The following is a 22412-nucleotide window of genomic DNA, read 5'->3' as shown; positions in this document are numbered from 1 at the left end:
TGATCAATTTCCTGATTAGTCGATTCATCATTTCATCACTAAATGGGAGAAAACAGTAAATAATGCCATCACAGTTTCTCAAACCCCAAGATGGTTCAATCAAATTGCTTGTTTTTGTCAGACAGAGCCCAAAAGTCAAAGATATTCAGTTTAATATCGTAAAATACCAGAAAATATTCAGCTGGAAGCAAGAAACTTTTGGCAGTTTTGCATTAAAAGTTACAAACCGTTAATCAATAATTAGATTAGATTGAACTATATTGATCCCTTTGGGAGGACCCCACAGGGAAATTGGAGTTCCAGCAGCTCAAAGTGATACAGATAAAAAGGTAATAAAATACAATAGAAATAGAGAAAAACATGAGAAATATAATAATAATATAATAATAGAATATGTGCTATACAATATGATGAAGTTAACTGTATTAGACCGGTAAGTGTCCCAGTGCTCCTTCCCTTCCTCTAGTTACACCAGTTGCCAATTAATTCTCAGTTTTTAGTCGATTTTTTCAGCACAAAAAAAGTTGCAATATCACAATAGACCACAAGTAAAAGCCTTACATTCAAACTTTTACTCAAGTAAACACAGAAGTATTAGAAAAATACTTCTATACTATCTATCATTCTATACTATCGGTGCATTGACATGAAAGCAGCATTTTAATATTGTGGCTGTTATGGTTGAGCTAATTTCAGAAACCTTACATACTCAGGGGTACTTTAATCAACAATGCATCATTTTATATAAACTGACATGTTTAAATTTGAATTAGGAGGAAAAAATATTAGTAAAGTAAGTTGTCAGATAAATAATATGAAATACTCAAGTATAGTACACATACCTCAAAACTGTGTATAAGTAAAGTACTAGAGTAAATGAGCTGGGTTAACTTTTACCACGGATGAATGATGCTGACTTGATTTGGTAGATAAGAAAGAAAAAAAAGAAGAATTTGGGGGAAGTCAGACAGAAAAGACAGACACAGGGGAGAGCGCTTTACTGGCTGGTCAGGGCAGCTGTTTCTTGATTGAGTAATTGAAATGAACACACCTGTGGCCGGATGGACTCAGCCAGAAGAAACGTGTTGCTTTCTTTTTTATTTGTCAGAATTTATGTAAGACTGCGGTCAGACTAGTGGCCATGGGGTGAGCATTTAATGGACTGCCAAAAGTGAAGTGACACATTAAACTTGAAACACTCACTCCAGCTGGTTTTCTATTCTGACAGGTAATTGTCAGTGATTACTCTTACATCGCATCTCAGGAGGAAAGTAGTGCCTGATTTAATAGCTATCAAAAGTAAGCCAGCCAAGACAGCTGATCATTTTCGGCTTAGCTTACAGCAAACACATTAGACACAAACTAGGACTAAAGGATAAGAGCAGTGATGGAAAAGTATCCAGATCATTTCAGGGCTGCAAGTAACGGTTATTTTCATTTACGATGAATCTGATTAATCGATTAATCAATTCGTTGTTTAGTCTATAAAATGTCAGAAAATGGTGAAAAATGTTGATCAGTGTTTCTCAAAGCCACAGTGACATCCTCAAATGTTTTGTCCACGAGTCAAAGATATTCACTTTACTGTCATAGAAGAGTAAAGAAACCACAACATAGTCAACATTTAAGGAGTTGGAATCAGACAAATTTGACTTCTTTTCTTAAAAAATGACTGAAATCAATTAACCAATTACCAAAATAGATAATTTACTCACAGTAATAGTAAAACTAGCAATACTATAGTCTAAGAATACTTCATTACAAGTATTCGATTCACAACTCTGCTTAAATCAAAGTACGAGAGTATTGTCAGCAAAATGTACTTGCAGTTTCAAAGTGAAAGTACTCGATATGCAGAGAAATCAATCCTTATATTATCATTATATGTGTATACATTATTTGAATGATAATACTGATGCATCAGTTTGTAAGTAGAATTTAGATAAGGTTATGTGATAACTGGTTTAATCAATAACAATGTATCATATTGTATTTTGTGATCGTTCTGTTAAGTCAGTAGTGATTTTCTTATGAAATGTAGCAGTGGTTTAAAAGTATACAGCAGCACAAAATGTAAAGTACAATTAAGTTAGCGTTACCTTGAGCACAGATGCTAACAGATTAGCACAGATGCTGAGTGGGTTAAATCTATTTTTATTACATTCCATCACAGTTAAAACTATATCTTGCCTTTCTGAGTAAAATGTAACACTCAGTTCATAGTTATATGATGACGTTACTTAGCTACTTTAGAGTAGCGTAAACTTTGTTAGAAAGACGGTTGGATATCAGGTTACATCCATCGAATAGTTACCTTCTTTTTAGTGAAATACTAAGTTTTTCCTCCAAGCTAACATGTCAAACACATCTGGCCAGGTTTCATACAGACGGACTGTCTCAACACAAAGGAGAACTGCAAGTTGTTAACTTGTTAAATGCGTTTTATCGTTCATATCGACGGTTATCTTGTTAGCTGTCCCTCTCCATCACTAAGCAACCATCACCTCCACGTGCCTGCTTGTTTTTCTACGTCACTTCCTGCGCGCCAGATTCTGACATCAGATTGAGAAGTTACGTGCTACGTTTTGTCCTGTGTCGTTCGTACAAACTTTACAGTCTTTCCCGTCTTTAGATCACACAATTGATCATCTGCTCTTCGACGAATGAATGCCGACTCATGTCTAACACCGCTCTGACGCTGTCGATGTATTTTGTCGCTAAGTTTCACCGCCCACGCTAGCAACATTAGCTGCTACCGTTAGCAGGGGACGCTGCAGCGCAAGTTTCCAAACTGTTACTATAGCGGTCATAACTGTAATGGTAGCCCAGATGGGTCTGCATGGATCACTTGCTTGTAGATAACTAGCTCGGACTGTTAATCACCTGAATGTGTAAATGACCAAAGTGACGAGTTAGCGTTAGTTACTGCAAACTTCATCATGTCTAATCAGCTGACTGCAGAGCAACAGCAGAAGATCGAGGAAAATAGACGGAGGGCTTTGGAGAGAAGAGCCCAAAGACTTGGACAGACTGTCAGCAGCAATAAGCAAACCTCAGCAGGCTTCAGCGATACTTCAGTGCAGCCACAGCCCCCTAAACAGAGCGGTAACTCTGATCCTGGAGCCCTCGCTCATCACAAAGAGACACCCAGCTCATCTTCTGCACCTAAACGGGTTGGTCCACCCTTCAAAGGAGACTCACAGCGCCTCTATGACCAAAAGCAAGGCCCAAAGCATCAGCATTTATCTGGCACTGGCAACCAAATCACCCAGAGTACTCCATGTACCTCAGCTTCTTCCAGACAGGTGAGATATGTGCTGTAATGTTCAATAAGTTATCATTTGGAAGAAAAAAAATAAGTATTTCTAATCCATGGTACTGTTTGTCCTTGTAGATGCAACTCATCGACCCACTTCCTCAGACAAGAAGTCAACAAGAGAGCAGCCCCGTCTCGTCTAGCGGAGGAAGCTTTGGTGCGAAGCCAGCTCATCCCAAACCAGCTCATCCCAAACCTAACCCCACCTCCACCAGCTCAGGTGGTGCAGTTGGCTTTTTCTACAAGCAAGCTAACAAACCTACGCAAAGTCCTGTGGCACAGCTTCCCTCAAACTCATCAACTCTGAATGTTGTACCTGCAAAAAAGCCTGCCATCTCTGTGAGAGGGAAATGTGTGCCTCACACAGAGGACCGCTTCAGAGTAGAAGTGGGCTACCATGCAGGGCTCATTGCAGTTTTCAAATCCATCCCCTCGAAGAACTACGGTAAGTATCTGCCAGTGCAACGATGCTGCAGAGTCAGTGATTTTGGTTTTGCAGTCCCACACCCTTCTCCACTTTAGGGTTAAATCCTAAGCATATATAAACACAAATCAGCAACATTTTCTTTTGTTTAATATTAATTAAAGTTCGATCAGTGTCAGTACATTTTTAGAAATGGAGCAGGGATGAAAAATACTTGGGCATTATCACACATCCTGGAATGAGCTGGAATTTAAACACAATATTCAAGAATAACAGCACAACAGAAACTGTCAATGTACAGTTTTCAATGAAATTGAATGATCCCATGTATACACTTAATACCAAAAGTGAACAAAGTCTTTAATAGATGAGGAAGCTTCTGCACCATCATGTGTCAAATAGGTCTGTGTATTAAACCTCAAAAGCTTTGAGCACTGACTTACTGTATTATGTTCTGTAGCAGCAGACATTGCAATTTCCAGATAATTCCAGCCTTAGTGCCACAATGCGTCTGTGCACATAAACATGATAACCCACAAGGCCAAAAAAATAATGGCTGATCTCACCACAACAAAAGCACCAGATTGCTATCGTCTGGCCAAAGGTACACAAATCCTCCATCCTAACCAGTATCGATTTTCTAAACCGAAAGTCCAAAAAGCTTAATTCCAATTTCTAATTCTCTTTTCCTGAAAAATGAAATATTCTGTTCTACCTTAGACCCTGCCACAAAGATGTGGAACTTCAGCCTGGAGGACTACCAACATCTAAGTATGAACACCAGGGAAATATTCATAAGAACATGCGCTCCTTTTTTTTTTTTCTTCAGAATTCACCTTGATTAAAAGCATGACAGAGTGTTCATCTTTTCTGGGCTGCTGCATCTCCTCTCGTCTTCACTCCTTGTTGCAGTGGAGGAAGCAGCTGCTATCGCTTCCGTGTCTTTGAGGCCTCTGCAGGGAACGGACGCGGTGGATGTTGCGGCAGCCACCAGTCGAGCTCGTGACGGAGCAGCGCTGGGAGCGCTGCTGAAGCTTTGCAACGACTGGCACAAGCCTGGAGCCACTCTGCAGGGCCAGTGCATCCTGGTGTCTCAGACAAAGTTTGAGGTTGACATTGGTTACAATGTTGATGTCATCGCGGCGTTCAAGCAGATGCCAACAAAGAACTATGGTAACCGTTAAAAATTGTGCGATTAACATCTCTCTTTCTGTCTTCTTGACAATCTTTTATCAAGTTGTATTTGCTTTTTACGGCTTCTGATAAAGGATTTTTTGTCTCTCTGTGTGTGGCAGACATGAAAACAAGAAAGTGGAGCTTTTCACTTGAGGATTACAAGAGACTCAGTGAGTAACATTTGCTTTATTTAGCTGGTTCATCTTTGTGCTCCTGTTTGTCTCTGTTGCATTCGACATCTTGTCTGACCGTGCTGTGTTCCACACCCAGTGGATCTCCTCAGTGGGATAGCAGCAGTGGAGGTGGAGCCTCTGCCCAGGGCAATAGTCCAGGCTTTCTCTGCCAGGTTTGACGGGACTGAAGCCAGGTCTTTAGACGTCCCTGAGGCAGACCTCTCCAGCATCGACCCCTCGCTCACCCGCAGTCTCATGCCCTTCCAGAGGGAAGGAGTCAAGTAGGTGCCTTTGAACAGCCATTAGTGCTCTCTCTGCATGGTGTAGCCAATAATTCAATACCAGGAGACAGCTATTCATCTATAATTTGTTTAGTCTCCTGCAAATGAAGAGATATCATAGTAAGTCAATATTCGAGAGCCATTACTGTGTGATTTCAGCTTTTATAGATTTAAATGGTTGGAACAGTGTGACTTCCACTCGCCACCCTGCTGTAGCTTTTCATTTTCTTGTTTCTTTGTGTCCCTGTAGTTTTGCGGTGTCTAAACAAGGCCGCCTCCTCTTGGCTGACGACATGGGCCTGGGAAAGACTGTGCAGGCCATCTGTATAGCAGCCTACTACAGAACTGAGTGGCCCTTGCTGGTGGTGGCTCCCTCCTCCGTGCGATTCACCTGGGCTGAGGTAAAAACATCCAGCAGAGCGCTTTTGTTCATTAAAGTGTTGAGCCTAGAAGACAAATGGCTCATTATTTAGTGGGTGTTAGAGTTTATCACTTTGTTTCCATTTAATGGTGTCATTATCAGTCTGCGTTAAGTCAGCAGGCACCCTCTTTAGAACATCCTTCGAGTCTCCTTTGACAAAAGCTCTGTTCGACACCTCATAATGCTGATTCCTGCTTAAACCTCTCTGCATTTGAGGATTGTTAATATTGTTCCCAGATGACTGCTTGCACTCTGTTAGGTACTTTATCTTCACTAGAGTGGCAGTATTAAATGTCATGCTTCCATTTCTTTGTCTCATGGGTTTAGATGGTAATTTGAATTGGGCAGCATTGATTTATGATGAAGATGCTAATACAGTTTATTTGTCTGGCTGCTTTGTTGCATTCTGTTATTCATAAAGGTCTGCTACATCTGACATTAAAGCTTGAATCATAGTGACCTATATGTTTTTTACCCTTTGTTGGGTTTTTGCTTTTCATTTGATTAATACAGGAGAGAGGTAGACATGGGGTGAAATGCAGCAAAGGCCTCTGGTTGACTGTGAACCTGAGACATTGTAGTTATATGGTACACATCTGAGACCACTTGGCCAGTTTGACATCCCCACACTTGGCAATCACTGAAATGTTTAGTGCCCTGCTGCCCCTGTTTTCCTTCTACAATTTCAAGGCTTTGTAGTTTCAGAGTTCACCTCGGGTGTCCCTTTTTCCCAGTGTGCGCCTCGTGTCCTGCAGCATCTTATTCTCTGCTTTAACTCACAGCAGCATTACCAGGCTGCACTAGCAGCACATTTTCAGAAGAGCTTTACTCTGCCTTCTGTTTATTGACAAGACAAGACAGTCTGTTCTCTAAATAGATATCTTGGATCAAACGCAGTTCCCCAATCATTTGGAATCGCAGAGGGGAGTTTAGTCACAGGATGTTGTCCCCATTAAAGGACTCTTACTCTGCCTGGCTTGGCTCTTATCTGCACTGTTAGCCTCGTGCGTTTGGCCAGATCTACTGCAAAGCATGCGAGCTAGAACTTGGTGAGCGTAAGCTGGGTTGACAGGCGAACGGAGAGCAAGTAAGTGAATTGTCAGAAACATTTGGGCCACAGTGGGCATTTTTTCAAACCGCATAATTGGTTGTTTCTAAATGGAAACACTGAATAGAAATTAGAATTAATCATTAGTGATTAGCAACGTTCGAACCAGCTGTCGGTCACGAAATTGTCACTGAATGTTGTTCGGTACAAATTTCAGAGGCTTGTCTGATTCTCAGTGGCAGGGGAAAAGCACAGCCTGAAAACAGCACTGTTACTCTGAGGAGTTTGGTTTCACTCAGTGAGTATCTCTGCCTGCAGGCCTTCACACGCTGGCTCCCCTCCCTGAATCCTGACAGCATCAACGTGGTGGTGAAGGCCAAAGACAACCTGCGGTCCGGTTTGGTCAACATCATCAGCTACGACCTCCTGAGCAGGACGGACAGGCAGCAGGCGGGACACCCCTTCAATGTTCTCATCATGGTAAGCTGTGCAGTAATTAGAACGCCACTCAGGTTAGTCATTCATTATGTGGATATTATTTTGCCCTTGAAAGCAATTATTGCATATCATAAACAAAATGTCGGATTTTGTCCTTCTGTGCAGGACGAGTCTCACTTTCTGAAGAACATGAAGACTGCTCGCTGTAAAGCAGCCATTCCTCTGCTGAAGGTGCCGCTTCTTCTTCTCTCTTTTCGTTTAATGTTTTATTTGGATGAATCATTTTTGTAACGTACATCAAAGAGGTTATATTTTCACTTGTTAGTGGCGTTACCTGGCCCTCAGCAGGATTTCCCAAAAATATCCAAAGAAGCAGATCAAAGAAAACCTGGAAAGGTTTCCGTTACAGTCCTTTAAGTCACAAATCAGATTTGAGGGTGTTCCAGGTTTTGCAAGTAAAATTATCCAGAAACTCATTAAAACTCTTGGAACAAGATCCAGATTTACATAAAATTAGCCTTCAGGTAGACCTCAGGCCAGATGAACAATTGATTAGATTTTCACAGCAGGCCAGATCTGGGATTTCTTCCATCATTGGGGTTTTTAGCGATAACTTAAAAAAGGGCGAGTTTTGTGTGATATATCTTTTTCACAGCAGACATCTTGACTCGTCTCAACAGAAAAAGCACAGCATTAGACAAATTTCGTTAACAATGGCTCAGTTCCATCAGTTGTTCCAATGAGCCATGCCAGTGAGCCAGCATGCACAGTACCAGGATTGTGGGAACAGTAAGTTGGAGAATAGATGAGCCTTGGCAGAGGGGTGCCCCCTCAGAGGGCCTAATATTTCGATCCGTGAATTATAGCACTACACATGACATTTTTAAGATCGCTATGTGAAATGCTAAATAACCATTTCATGCTCAACAGATCTGTTGAGCACAGATTTGTTGTTCTTTGTACACCTGACGCAGCTTCTGATGGGCTCCCCGTGCTGTGACAATGTTCTCTGCGTCACAGTATCACAGAGACAGTTCATGTGTCCTGATTTCAGGGTCAAATGGGAGAAATTCTGGTCAAGTATTATCTGTGTTTATGGACCCAATCGTCCCATGTTTTTGTGTCTAAGTGACTAATGGGGACAACAAGTTATTCCAGTATTGAGCGGGAGCGCTGCAGTGGGGAGCAACAAAACCTGCTGAAGTGTAATCCCTCCGGATGTTTGTACAGCGTCACTGTACGTCCGCTAAAAGATTGTTATTCTAAGTATTTGACAACATTATGGAAAGGATCCCTTCAGACAGATTTTTCTGTCAAAGAGCAAAGACTCGCTGCTGTATCGCTCTCGCCACAGCCACCAGACTCCTGTTACAGAAACTAATTTCATCATAACTCAGCAGAAACAAAATCAAACTGAAATCATCCCAGTTCATCTCTCTGCTGTCCTGACAATCACCAGCTCTGGTGTGGTCGAATTAAACCATTATTTCACCGAGATGGATGTGAAAATATCGGGAGAGCCTGAATATTTTCTCATCTAACATTATGACCACAAAGATTTAAATATGTTAGACTTCAACAGATTCTCCTGGTAAAAAACAACAGTAATTACTGGATAACGGGAACCCTGCAGCTAAAATAGATTCACAGACCAGCTGAAGCATTTGGCTCTTGGCTTGATTTCATTTCTTGCTCTGTCACCTCGACTCCCACAGCAGTGCTCTGATCAGACTTATTTTTCCATCCTCAGGCAGCGAAGAGGGTGATTCTTCTGTCTGGGACCCCTGCCATGTCCAGACCCTCTGAGCTCTACACCCAGATTCTGGCTGTCAGACCCACACTCTTCCCTCGCTTCCACGAGTTTGGGATGCGCTACTGCAATGCCAAACAGGTAGCTTAAGTCCAAAGAAGCCCCGTCTGCCCAAGTGTGATGCTTAATGCTGATGAGCTGTTATTGGCTGTAATTCCAGCACACCTCAGAGAACTTGGAGGACTTTAGGTGTGGGATTAGCAAAGAGTTATTTCTCTGCCTCACTCACATGTCATAGTCTGCAGTTCATTGAAGGGGATGTCCAGTGTGTGGAAGAGGGGAAAATTTGACATTTCTGCTCACAACAACAGGATTATAAAGGTGAAGTCAGCACGCTTTAAAGCCAGAGTACGTCAGCGAACAGCGTGTGCATGAACTGATGGGGTTTTATGGTGTCAGTGGGTTCCTTGACCGTGTTTTTTCTCCGTTTGTTTCATCTCCTTTTGTTGCTCCACTGTTTCCACTTAATCTCTTTGATTAATTTTAGCGGGTTCAAGTAGGGAACACGCTCTACGATTTAAAGGCCAATTACATCCTTAATTTGGTCATGATGACTCATTTCAAAGATTGTGGAGATTTTGCACTGCTCTGTAAAATTTGGCTTTATCTCCACGGAATTTGCATAACGTGGCTTTTGCATCCTGATCGAGCCTCATGCCAGCTGGAGCTGTAACAGATGTTTCGCTCCTATGACTGAAAGTGAACTTTTCAGTCTTCCGGTTCGTGTCTGGCTTGACTTGCATTAAAACTAATCCATGTATGATTAAAAAGAACCTTGACATTTGACAGTCCAAGGCTGTCAAACTTACCTCATGTCTTTGTCTCCATTTCTCCTTCCCACCATCCTCTCTGGTTTTCCAAATGTCCTCTCCTCCATATCCTCCTCCCTCTCTAGATGACTTGGGGGTGGGACTACTCAGGCTCATCCAACCTCGGTGAGTTGAAGCTGTTGCTGGAGGAATGTCTGATGTTGCGCCGCCTCAAGTCCGACGTCCTCTCCCAGCTCCCTGCTAAACAACGCAAGGTCGTCACCGTGACCATAGATGGTATCAGCACCCGCACAAAAGCCGCTCTGTCAGCTGCCGCCAAGCAGTTGACCAGGGGGAGTTCTAATGTAAGTTCCAAACGTTTCCCACAGTCCTGGAAAGACTAGAAAGGTTTTTTTAATATAACTATTCACAAACCCAAAGAGGCCAGTTCCTGCAGGCATCCACAGCCTCGCTGTCTTTGGAATTAATGCAGAATGAATCAATCCTTGCCTTATTCGCTAAAGATTGCCTAATTGTCTGAATATTTTTCCCAAAAATGGTCGAATTGGATCACAGGCTAAAAGAAGTAAAATAAAACATTCTGCGAGTTGCAACACTCTATTACAATAATCACCAATAACTATAAGATCCTGTTGGACTGAGAGATGCCATGAATGTTGCTTTATGATCCATCTCTCCACCAGATCAGGAAACTAGCATATTCAGACCAAATTATTCCCAAACTGAAGGACTGATGCTCGATATTTTGTTTAAATTGTATAAAATATGATAGTGATATACAGTATTTCTAAATAGGTTTATAGATCCCTCCAATTTCCAGAAGGTCCCCTATTTCCTCAAAATAAAACACAACAGTATGTCCCACTTAAAAAGGGATCTGTGTGATTAAAAATGCTTCATAGTGAAGACGACATTTATCCCAAAAAAGCGAGCTGTATTGGTTCTGTCCTCCTGACATGAGGGAGTCCTTTCAGGCCTCAAACACACACAAGTGCTTCTAAACTGACCCAGATTACTCCAGGGAGCTTTATTTTAAGAGTTCTTCTACTCTCTGATGGGAGTGAGTTGCTGAGCTTGATTGTTCATAATCACGCTGCTCCTCAGAGTAATGGCGGTCTTATCAAAGCATCAGAGTCTTGTGTCAGTTCTTATCTCGCCGCTGCTCCTTATCTCTTTTTCAGAAAAAGGAAGAGAAGGAAGCCCTCCTCGTCTTTTATAACCACACAGCTGAAGCAAAGCTGCAAGCCATTATGTAAGTACAGACCCCTTAATGGTGGGGGATCAGTAAGTCAAATCAGCTTAAATTTGATGAGTACAGAGATTAAAATGTAAAATGAATCAGAATCTTTTGTCAGACCGTTGTGATTGCACTGGATTTGAGATAACTTGCTTTCTGTCACTGGCAGGGAGTACATCACAGACATGCTGGAGGCTGGCAGGGAGAAGTTTCTCGTGTTCGCCCATCACAAGTTAGTCCTGGATCATGTCACCAACGAGCTGGGAAAAAAGGTGAGCAAGATGTACAGATACCACGCTGAACGCGAGCCGCACACGCAAAGAAATCTAATTTTGACATGAAAGAGTGCATTTTGACTTTTTCAACCAGACCAGCTCTTTCGTGGGAGTTAAAGTCGACCCTGAGGTCAACTCTTATCAGTGTCTGTAGGGAACAGGCGTGGGCAGCGCCGAGCACATTCGAGCTTAGTACTACTGCTCTATGAATTATCAGTATTGTACATTTTATGAGGAAGTGTTGTTAAATTAGTTTGCTGATTTGTACTGGCCCACTACCCTGACCCTAACCCACGATTTTCTTTCATTTCTCCAACAGAGTGTCAGTTACATCCGTATTGATGGGAGCACTCCATCAGCTGAGCGGCAGCAGCTGTGTGAGAAATTCCAGTTCTCCACCAAGGCCTGTGTGGCTGTACTGTCTATCACTGCAGCTAACATGGGTCTCACCCTGCACTCTGCTGACCTGGTGGTCTTCGCTGAACTTTTCTGGAACCCTGGGGTAAGCCATGGAAAGATAGGACTACAAAATACAGCGTACTCAATGTGACTACTGTAATAGGAACAGTGTAGTGGTTTGTAGTGGTTGGTTTTAGTTTTCCAGTCCAGACACTCCTCAGCAAAACCTTCTTGGTAGCTGATTCTAGTAAACGCATTTAAAGCTAAATGCCAACACTAAACAAGAGACAGAGAAGATTACAGAGTGGTGAGTGAAGAATGTAAAACATCTAAAGATCCAGTTGAAAGAGACGCAAAGAGAGCTTAAACAGCACAATACACATTTTGCCCAGAGTCTTCTAATTAACTGGCAATGTTTTGCTCACATGTTAACCTCTTAATTATTGATACAGTGTATTTTGTATCTGTCAGTGTGTTTTAACCTGCAGTCTGCCCTGTGTGACCTTTGGAAGTGAAATGTCAAAAAGTTTGTAACCCTGCTCGAAGGCACAGGGAGAAGAGGGGAGGGAGGATAGTGCTGTCCTTGTTCAGGCATTTAAACTGAAACTGAATTTCACTTTTTTTGGCAGCCATTGCCCAGAAACACCCATTATATGTGGGAAATAAGTCCACCCCATGTGTGTCAGAGGAAGCTGTCCAACCTCCCACTCCCTCTTCATGCCAGCAGTGTTAGCTAGCAGAGGTAGCAGTGACAAAGATGTGACACAGATCGCAGCTCACGCAAATGGGTCATTGTAAAATTGAGGAGTGAAGGGAGACAATTCTGCGGAAAAGCTAAATTCATTATGAACTGATTCCTGTACTCGAGCCGACCTCTGTGCCAGTAACTACAGCTTCAGTTCCAGGAGGAATCTTAATAGTGCTTTAATCTCAGCTGTTGGCAGCTGAATCATAAGGCAGAATAATGACTTGAAATTTTAATGATATTTTTCTCAAGCAGTTGTCGACCTTTAGGGGTCACTGCTGCTAAATGAAGGCAAGAACATTTGGTAATACTAAGGAAACTCTTTTTTTTTTTGCTATGCTTTTTTCTGCAGGTTCTCATTCAGGCAGAGGATAGGGTGCACCGTATTGGACAAACCAGCAATGTGAACATTCACTACCTGGTTGCCAAGGGATCTGCTGATGATCACCTGTGGTACGTGTCAATTAGTGGCCAGTGTGACACAATTACACTGATAATCCGTCTGTGTTTTTAAAGTCTCTTACTGCCTGTGTTCATCAGTCTTCCACTGCTGTCTGCCAGTGAGCCAAAACTGGAGCAGTTGGTTAATGTGGGCTGTGTGATATGCATATTGTGACAAGCAGTGAATTGGACTGTATCTGCTCTATTATTACAATTCATCTGTGCATTGATCCAGGCCAATGATCCAGGAAAAAATGAACATCTTGGAGCAAGTGGGTCTGTCTGAATCAAACCTCTCAGACAACGCAGTCAACGCCAGCTTCCACTCTAAGGTAAAGTCTGCATCACGATATAGTAAACATATTATGTGTAATCCAGTTGAGTTTTTAAATAGCAGTGACATTTATGTGAGAGCTTACCTTGCTAGATTGAAAATGCGTGTGTAGAGTCAGTGATGTTACCTGATTATCTGGATTTGCTCAGGACCCAAACCAGAGGAGCATCATGGAGATGTTCCAGAGATCTTTCAGTGCCGATGATGACATGGATGAAGCCATCTTGCTGGAGGCCGCAAACGAGTGGGAGGACAGCCCACCTGAAAACAGCTCTGGTAAACACCATGGCACGGTCGAACAAAGCCCCGGCAAAAGGAGCATCAAAGACTATTTCAGCAGATGACTCAGAAACTTTCCATGTCGACGTTTCATATTAATGTCACTTTGTTTTGCTTGTTGGAACAAGCCCCAGTTCCTGGTTTTTCAGGCCATCATGACTGATGTGAACGGATGAATAAATGCTTTAGTTATTGTAATCAATGTAAAAATAAACCCTTTTTTTTTTGCAAATAACAGAAAATAAATAAATGTCTGACTCAGTGTTGTTTTACAATCTTTCTGAAACTGTAACCTGACTGGTTACCATGGTAATGGGATGGAGTGTTCAGGTTTCCTAAGTTACTGGTTTTACCTGGAAAAACAGGTTGAATTCATACATCCCCAGTTGCAGTTGATCCACCAGCAGGCATTTTTATTCTCAACATTTACACAGCTGATTTAGCTCGAATGAGTTATCATCAGGGCTGCACGGTGGCGCAGCAGGTAGTGCGCGTGCCTCACAGCAAGAAGGTTGCCGGTTCGATCCCCGGGTCAGGCGGGGCCTTTCTGTGTGAAGTTTGCATGTTCTTCCCGTGCATGTGTGGGTTCTCTCCGGGTACTCCGGCTTCCTCCCACAGACCAAAAACATGCTCATTAGGTTAATTGGTGACTCTAAATTGTCCGTAGGTGTGAGTGTGAGTGTGAATGCGTGTTTGTCCTTACATGTGGCCCTGCAATTGGCTGGCGACCGGCTCAGGGTGTACCCCGCCTCTCGCCCATTGTAGCTGGGATAGGCTCCAGCAATCCATAATGGATGGATGGAGTTATCATCATACAATTTACTGTAGGTAATCCAAGATGTATCTACTACTATACAGTATATGTAAGATAGATGTAAAAGTACTCCCTTTAACTGGCTATGTGCTCACTTTGCTATTGTCCCCCCACCTGCATGTATATAGGAGGTATAAATGTCAGATCTTGTTTATTTCATGATTTATGGAGATACTTTGTTTTTCCCATAGTGTTACAGAATAAGCCTGCAATACAAGAGAAACTTCCAAGTGTGGTTATTAGTTCAGTTTCTGCGATCAGTGCTCTGGATCATCACTTCCTCTGGTCTGTGGACTGCAAGGATTTGAATTATGTAGGTCACCTGTAAAATAAGAGAGGAGAATTCGCTCAGGTCTTCTGATTAATGAATTCTCTATGTAATGAGATCTTGCAACCGCTAATAGAGAATTCAATAGTAATGTTGCATAGTTCAAATTCATCAGCCACAGGACTCAAACATTTTGACATCTAATCTTATTAATACTTCCATGAAATAGGATCACAAAATCCTCCACAGCCACATTGCAGCTGGTCAAGATTTACTTCACTCTCTTGCCAAAGAGACTGTGAGAGCAGTTTACATCTCCATTCCAGCTGGCGTGAGTGACATTATGAAGATCGATGGCGTCATTTGTGTCTGAACAGAAGAGATACCTCTTCTAGCTTGTGGAATGAATGAATGGCAGCGTTAAGAGACGTATCTACTTGCTAGCTAATCTCAGTTCCCAGGGTGTAGTGCAGTGATTGCTGTGTGCCACTTCAGGAGAAGGATCCACTGAAAGATGTAGGAAATGTGGCTGAAGCGGTGTCTCCTTCCCAAGTAAAATTAGAGCCTCAAAAGACCAAAAGCACTTTTAATTATAACGGATATAAAAAATGTTTTACATATCAGTGGTAACCTGGGACATGATACCCAAGACATGGATGGAAAAATGGCACATTGTAGACTAGAGTAAATATGTATCTGTATAGTATCTATATTAGTATTATTCAGTATCTCATGTCCTCTGATTAATGACATATCCAACAGTGGAGTTCATGCCTGTATCCACTATTTACAGCTTGCAGAGGGTGGTTCAATGGTCTTTTAATGTGATATATTTACAGGTAACTCATGACCATTATGCCTGTGCTCAAGCTAACTTATGCATAATAGACCGTGAGATACTAAAAAATGCAAAGGAACAGCATATATATAGTGTATATACTGTATACTGGTTGTATGCCTGTATGAGCCTTTGGGGAAGGTGCAGGCCTTGAACAGGGCCAACAAACACCAGTGAAACTTTTTTTCTTATTTGCTTACCTTCGTGTTGTTGGTGATGGCTGTCGGAAATTTCGTCAGTTGTAGATCTTGACATTCCTGCGTTTTCATCTGCAGGACTGTCAGTCTCTTTCACTGAAAGAAATCCATCTTTATTTTGAGCTCAAGTGTACAGTATTTGTCGTTTCAACTATAAACAATGCAGCTGAAGAAATGTCTTTTCGAGCATGAATAGGGGATAAAACAACAGCTAAAACATAAAAAGCATCAGGAGAAACAGATGCAAATTACTGTCACACACATCACATGATTACCTAAAATGGTTGTGTCAGTCTCTCCATCACCGGTGAGCTCTGTGTCCGAGCAGATGTCACCAAAGATAAAACGGATCTTCTCTTGTGCATGCTGCTCACTGGAGGAGCCGTGGACTGAGTTGTGGAGGATGTCAGAGGCAAAGCGGGCCCTCAGAGAGTTTGGGGATGTTGCCTTAGCTTGGTCAGGGTCTGTGGGGCCCATCATGGCCCTCCACTCCTCCACTGCATCTTCCTTAGTCAGGATAAGCATCAGACAGGGCCCGCTGACACAAACAATGACAGGATGTTCATGTAAGTGACAGTAATTTAAATGTCTTTTGAACTGCAATAAAATTGCCGAGCCACAAATGGACACTGTCTATTGTTACATAAAGCAGCCTTTGACTGCACCCTCGCAGTGTGCAATAATTTGGTCAACTGCAGTTAAAAAATGTCTGGATGTTTAGGTTAAAACTGGACTGAATCTAGATGAAATGTTTTTAGATGTTAAATCTAGCAGTTGAATTCAAGTAAGCCTAAACATCAAGGTGAGTATTGATCTGCAAATCACCAAAATCTCATCCTCTCCTATACCCCTGACACCACTGTTGGGTGTGGTTACAGGTACAACAGAGCACACTTCTGATCACATCCAACAGGTGAAACAGGCTTGAAACTGTCAACCACAGAGGGCAGCAAAACACGTTTCAGCCTGGTCTAAAGTTACTCCTTCAATACATTGTAAGAGATAGCGTGTTACTTTAAATATAACAACAAACTTGTAAAACATTCTTCAAAGGTCAGAATATAAAACTACAAATTAAGGCTAAACCTGATATTGAGGGATAGTGACAGTAAAGGTAGTTTTTCAGCCTGAAGAGCCCAACCTCACCCATCTCTCTGCCCATTGTGTCCGAGCAGTTGCATAACAACCAAGTGAAGAGGCTAATCGGGGCGGAAGATAACTCTAAAATCTAGATGTGCGGTGGAACAAGGACTGAAATTGAGATGGACTTCATAGCCACTTGCCTGAGGCTGCCTTGATTCTGAGCTGGTAAGATTACTGTAAGTGCTGTTAAAACTTGCAGCGGTAACAGGATTTAGGGCAGGTCTGCTGTGGTCATTTGCCCTTCTCCTTTTGCTGTGTCCTGGGATAGACTTACCGACACATGAATTCCACCAGCTGGCTGAAGAAAGGCTTCTCTCTGTGCTCTTTGTAAAACTCCTCAGCCATCTCTCTTGACAGCACCATCTCCCTCAGCTGCGTTACAGAGAAACCGCTGCCACGGATCTCCTCCAAAATCTTCTCTGTTAGAGTGAACAGAAAATACAGTGAGGATGATATCTTTATCTGTGCACATCTGAACAAACACAAGTGAATTAATTTTTCATGTTGTTCTGAAAGACCAGAAAGGACCTCTGTGTTCCTCCACAGCATCAGGTTTGATCACCGCCAGCGTTTGCTGTTTAGGGAAGAAGAAGTTGATCTCTCGTTCTGCCTCTTCATGGTTTGCACTGCCATGCAGCTGGTTGATAGGCTCGTTCTCCACAGCAAACTGGGCCCTCAGACTGAGTGACAAGGGATGCAGAATTCAGCTTTACAGGTGCGATCAGACTGGTACCATCTATGTCTAACCCCTAATATTTGCTGGTTTCCAGGAATTCTTTTGGTGAAATTGATTGTACTTTTCCTCACTTTCTACACTTTTTAAGATTGCCATTCAAGAAACTGGAGTGAACGTGGTGCATTGCAGATGGTGAGCGAGTACTACAGAACTCTTGTGACTGCACCGCTGTCAGAAAATAAACTGTTATCTCGTTAATTTCCTGTGTGATTGTAGAATGTTGGCACAAAAGCTGTCTGACGGATTGAACAGTGAAAACTCTGTTGCCTTTCTATCAGTAATTATACCACAATGACTTCTCTGGACTCATTTAATTGTGTGAATGAATAGAACCGCACAACACTCACCATTCAGGACTCTCCTCTCTGGCTTTATTAACGTCGGAAGGACCAAGAATGTTCTTCCAGTGATGAACAGCTCCTCTTCTGGCTAGAGCCAATGCTAGCACTGGCCCACTGATAATATACACAAGTTAAATAAACATCTGCAGCAACATACTACTCTTAAGATTGTTTTAAGAGCATTGTGTAAGTCACCTGGTCATGCTCCGCAGCAGTGCAGGGAAGTAGTCCTCTTCGATATGTTGGAAGTAAAACTGTCTGACCTGCTCCTCTGTCAACATCACCTCCTTTTGGAGAACCACGGTGAAGCCTGACTTGTGGATTTGAGCCAATATTTCTTCTACAGAACCACAGATATAAAATCCATTTGCCAGTTTATTAGATACACCTAGCGAATGCATCCTAACGCCATAGCTCTGCATTAAGCGATTCTACTGTGTGGTCGTTTTGGAAGTTGCAGTTTGTGGTCCTGCATTATACAGAGAGGTGGGGTGCATTAAATCATAAAAACACTAACACCGTTTAAACAAAAACTAAACATTATCATCATCATCATCATCATCATCATCATCATCATCATCATCAAGGCAGGATTTTACAGTTTATTGCACTGTTAGCCTGCATTAGCTTTAGCTACATGTACCTCATAAAAAGCCAAATTAGTGTATAATTGGTTTAATATACACAGTTGCCATATTCTAGTTTGAAGGCGTGATCAATTTTTCTGCAGTGATCAGTTACAAAAAAAAAAGACTGCACCTTTGCTGAGGGAGTCAATAAGCAGCCCCAGTATGTCACCTTTGTGTGTGTATCTGTGCTCGCACATGTGTGTACTTGTGCTTTGGCACGGGCTCTACCTCTGTTCTCCCTGGCAACGTCAGGCCGGATAAGAGCCAGTGTCCTCTCCACACGCTCTTCCTCCCCATCCTGCTCCGTTACCGAGGCCGTCCTAAAGTTGGGGAAGAAGAAGGCGAGCTCCCTGCTGGCCTGGTCGATGTCCTCACTACCGTGCACTGCGTTGAACAGTGTCTGTGTGCCGTATTGTGCCCGCAAGCTGCAGGAAGCCAGGGGGGAGAAAGGAGAGGATAGCAGATGGTTGCTCGGCTGGTGCTCAACCAGAGAGAAGCATAATGTTTGGGTGTGTCTGACAGAGCAGGCGAGAATGTGCTGCTCATTCGCTTTCCCAGACTTTAGCCTGAGATTGTTTCACACTGCTGCAATCAACAGTGCATGAATAAGAGCCTATGCTATGAACAAAGTCTTTACAAAGACACAGGAATGACCATTTCATCATACTGTATCTTGCAGTTTTTATTCCATTGTTGATGTTTTCTCCACTCTTTTTTCTGAATGTTGCATATGCATTATTTCTAGTAACTAACCTTTCTGGCTTTTCTCTCCTGGCTTCTTCTATGTCTGCTGGGCCAATGAACTCACGCCATGCTGGTACAACATTGGCTGAGCCCTCAACCTGAGAGAGTACCAGAATATGGGATGGACCGCTGGACATGAACTGCACCAAGTCTTCAAAGCAAGCCTACAAACCACCATCACATAGACACAAGCACATCCAGAGGCAAGAGCACACACATATGTTCATGTAACAATCAACAATCTGTGATTTACATAGCAAAGTACACACACACACACACACACACACACACATAGTCACACATTTTGTATTTCTGAACCTCTAATCATCCAGTCCCATCACAAACAGCGCAATAAGCACATAAAAAAGCTGCTTACACAGCAGATCTATTTTGAGCCCTGTGCAGAAATGCAGATGGAAGTGTGATGTATTGCAAACTAATTGAAATGATTTTTGCACTGGTCGTGACTGCTCTCCCATTAGGGTGTTGACTCAGAATTTAAATTGCCCAGACTAACCTCACGAACACACACTGAACAGATCAGCAGTTTGACTAGTGTGCCAATCTCTGCAATGAGACATGAGTGTGGTATACATTTGTGAATACGTGCATTTTTGCTGTCATTCTGTTCTCATCATACAGTACCTCTGCTGCTTTGTGTTGGTAAAAATCTCGAGCCTCCCTCTCAGTCAGCATGCGTTCTTCATGGGCCAGAATCTCAAACCCAGCATCTTGAATCTAGCCAGGGGTGTAATGTCAGGATAATGAGCTATTGTCAGTAGGAAGGCTTGAGACAATCTTGCTTCTCAGAAGGTGAACAGCGTTAGTCTCTGTGTACCTTCATAATGATCTCATTTGCCTTGCCGTGAGCAACAGCATCTGGTTTGATGATGGCAACTGTGTAGGATTTACTGGTAGAAACTACAGAGGAATAGAGTGATGATCAGTAATGCAGATAAAGTGTTAACATAATCATAATGACACTGGTAAACAACTATGGTAATTACAGTATCAGCAATGCCAATGCCAATGAAAAATGACCAATAATATGATAACATTGTTTCCACAGTACCAACTATGCTTTCTTCATTTTCTGCCTGCTGAGCAGTCTCCTCCTCTTCTTTCTTCTCATCATCCACCAGACCATCATCTCTAACCTGATACAACAAAACCAAATGAAAAAAGAGAGTTACTAAACATGGGTGTCTATAAACACTTATACACACTAATATTGATTAATCTGCCAGCCAACACAGGTCACAGTAGGAAAAACACAAGTGTAAATAATAAAGTTAATGATGAGTATTATTCATCTGCTTCAGTTTCAGGGTCCTGGCACTGTACATGCTGTCATGGCTTACTGGACCACTTGGATACAAAGGAGGCATGTTTAATGTTATTAGTAACACCAGTGCTTCTCCAACTATGACAAAATTAATGAAGAAGGCCCATTGTTTGAGCTCTTAGATGAATATGTGTGTGAATGGACATCTGTACTGTGCAAGTGTTTGTGTATCTAACGGCTCACCACTTTGCGTTCACCACCTTGCTCCAGGACTAACTTCTCCTTGGCCAGTTCTTCTACAATCATCCTCTGAAGAAGAGGAGCATTGGCCCCTCGCAGCACAGCCACCAGCTCCCCGCCCTGTTCATTCAACACAAAGACCTTTTTTTTTAACCAATTTTTAATTCAATTTTACTAGCAGTGACATATAGATTTGCTTTGAGCACAGCACAGGCATGTAAGCAAGCCACAGAAGATGTAAAAATCTAGTCAGCAACAGCAGAAAAAATAGGAGCATAGGCTGACGAATACACACAATTCTGAGAGAATTAATAATGTAAATGAAATAATAGGCAGCACATTGCATCACCACCAGAGAGGGCATGACTCAAGGCTGCCCATTACAGAGTCAGATAAAAGGGAATATAGACCAAAACAAAATATAGACAGAAAATAAACAAATATAGAAATAGCTGGAGAATTGAAGAATTCAGATAAATTGTATACAAAGGACAAAAAGGCAAAACACACAGCTGACGGCTCATATATGCTGAATCATGAACACACATGTACTGTACACATACAGTATACACACACACACTCACCCCATAGAAAAGGAAGGTGGGCTCACATTTCCCTCGATACTTCTCCAGAGCATCAATGCTGTCTGCCTCGGCCTGCACCACATGGACACACACACACACACACACACACACACACACACACACACACACACACACACACACACACACGAGCAAACAAGCTTAGGGCTGCTCCCTCACAAATCTCGGTTTCAATTTATATTCTTCACATTTTATATCAACTCAGGGCTTACTGTGGCAAAATGTAATAGGTCATCACCAAGTTCATTCTTTATTTTTCGCAGGAGACTAACCACAGCACGACAGGGACCACACCACTGCTGGTACACGTCTACAACTAGAAGAAGAGACACAGTGTGTGTGAGAGAGAGAGGAAGACACAAAGACAGAGAGAGAGAGACAAAGAGGAAGGGTGGTACACTGGTCCAAGCACTGAATCTGCACTTACCCAAATGAACACAGTGGGGCAGCAGCACACAATAAATCACAATAACAATAACAGAGCTCATTCATATACTTTTTTTGTTTATTTAAGTTTCAAGTGTACAACAGCATTGAACAAATGCTTAGTGATGTGATGCTAACAGTAGGTTATATACACTACAAAGGACATAACAATTCTCTCTGAAGTTAAATTTTACCTCTTAAGTTCTTACCTGTTAAACCTTTGGTTGCGAGCATCTCCTCCCACTGCTCTTGGTTTGTGACAGACGCCTGGACAAGAAAGAATCGACTCAGTATCAGGCCTGTATCAAGGTAACAGTTAGCTTAAAACACAGACGCAGAAGAGGACCCTTGTCAACATTTGTCCAACCTGCAGACTTGCTTCTTTCTTCTTGCCTGCCATTTGAATAGTATCTCAAGTTAAACGTGTATGTGAAGCGCCAAGCGATATTTCACAGATAATTCAAGTTTAAGTTTAATTTGCTTACAGTTACACTTTAATTAGTGACCTGAATTCTAACATGCGGAGTTGCTAATATATCACGTTATGCCGCTCGCGCTTGTTTGGCCCCTTGGTTGCTAGGC

At 42.3% G+C, this 22412-nt stretch overlaps 3 protein-coding genes across 5 annotated transcripts in view; 1 reads left to right on the top strand and 2 right to left on the bottom strand.

Moving 5' to 3' along the window:
- The window catches only part of marchf4b (membrane associated ring-CH-type finger 4b), an 18234-nt gene extending 13111 nt beyond the window's left edge, over nucleotides 1-5123 (bottom strand). Inside the window, exon 1 of one of the 3 annotated variants that reach the window (XM_070976460.1) lies at nucleotides 4577-5123. The gene's annotated coding sequence lies outside the window, so the exon portion shown is untranslated. Of the gene's footprint in view, nucleotides 1-3286; nucleotides 3458-4576 lie in introns of those variants that run through there. The other 2 variants (XM_070976458.1, XM_070976459.1) reach the window with 2 other exon arrangements.
- smarcal1 (SWI/SNF related, matrix associated, actin dependent regulator of chromatin, subfamily a-like 1) lies at nucleotides 2531-13829 on the top strand. The gene is made up of 17 exons (XM_070976456.1): nucleotides 2531-3305; nucleotides 3395-3761; nucleotides 4461-4511; nucleotides 4653-4913; nucleotides 5036-5086; nucleotides 5187-5370; nucleotides 5621-5771; nucleotides 7158-7319; nucleotides 7443-7508; nucleotides 9028-9168; nucleotides 9983-10201; nucleotides 11039-11109; nucleotides 11264-11366; nucleotides 11689-11871; nucleotides 12866-12966; nucleotides 13190-13286; nucleotides 13438-13829. The coding sequence occupies exons 1-17, from the start codon at nucleotides 2940-2942 to the stop codon at nucleotides 13630-13632; spliced, it is 2769 nt and encodes a 922-aa protein (XP_070832557.1). The 5' UTR covers nucleotides 2531-2939; the 3' UTR covers nucleotides 13633-13829.
- On the bottom strand, nucleotides 13709-22412 carry nme9 (NME/NM23 family member 9). Its single transcript, XM_070976457.1, has 18 exons — nucleotides 22198-22412; nucleotides 22040-22097; nucleotides 21617-21720; nucleotides 21387-21458; nucleotides 20806-20922; nucleotides 20350-20434; nucleotides 20116-20198; nucleotides 19923-20015; nucleotides 19287-19441; nucleotides 18762-18958; nucleotides 18100-18244; nucleotides 17911-18018; nucleotides 17356-17507; nucleotides 17102-17246; nucleotides 15960-16222; nucleotides 15688-15780; nucleotides 14384-14703; nucleotides 13709-14032 (listed from the first exon to the last, which is right to left on the bottom strand). Exons 1-17 carry the CDS (start codon nucleotides 22228-22230, stop codon nucleotides 14639-14641), a joined length of 1968 nt encoding a protein of 655 aa, XP_070832558.1. The 5' UTR covers nucleotides 22231-22412; the 3' UTR covers nucleotides 13709-14032; nucleotides 14384-14638.

This window comes from Chaetodon trifascialis, chromosome 12 (assembly GCF_039877785.1).
Source record: "Chaetodon trifascialis isolate fChaTrf1 chromosome 12, fChaTrf1.hap1, whole genome shotgun sequence".
Taxonomy (NCBI): domain Eukaryota; kingdom Metazoa; phylum Chordata; class Actinopteri; order Chaetodontiformes; family Chaetodontidae; genus Chaetodon; species Chaetodon trifascialis.
This window is presented reverse-complemented; position numbering and strand designations above follow the sequence as displayed.

Bases quoted from the DNA above. Each gene is read 5' to 3' on its own strand.
- nme9 (XM_070976457.1), bottom strand. From the start codon at position 22,230: ATGGCAGGCAAGAAGAAAGAAGCAAGTCTGCAG. The intron at 21,721-22,039 runs GTAAGAACTTAA...CTCTTCTTCTAG, and splicing joins CGCAACCAAAGGTTTAACAG to TTGTAGACGTGTACCAGCAG. The intron at 18,245-18,761 runs GTAGAGCCCGTG...GTGGTTCTGTAG, and splicing joins CGTTGCCAGGGAGAACAGAG to AAGAAATATTGGCTCAAATC.
- smarcal1 (XM_070976456.1), top strand. From the start codon at position 2,940: ATGTCTAATCAGCTGACTGCAGAGCAACAGCAGAAGATCGAGGAAAAT. The intron at 7,320-7,442 runs GTAAGCTGTGCA...CCTTCTGTGCAG, and splicing joins CCTTCAATGTTCTCATCATG to GACGAGTCTCACTTTCTGAA. The intron at 7,509-9,027 runs GTGCCGCTTCTT...TTCCATCCTCAG, and splicing joins CAGCCATTCCTCTGCTGAAG to GCAGCGAAGAGGGTGATTCT.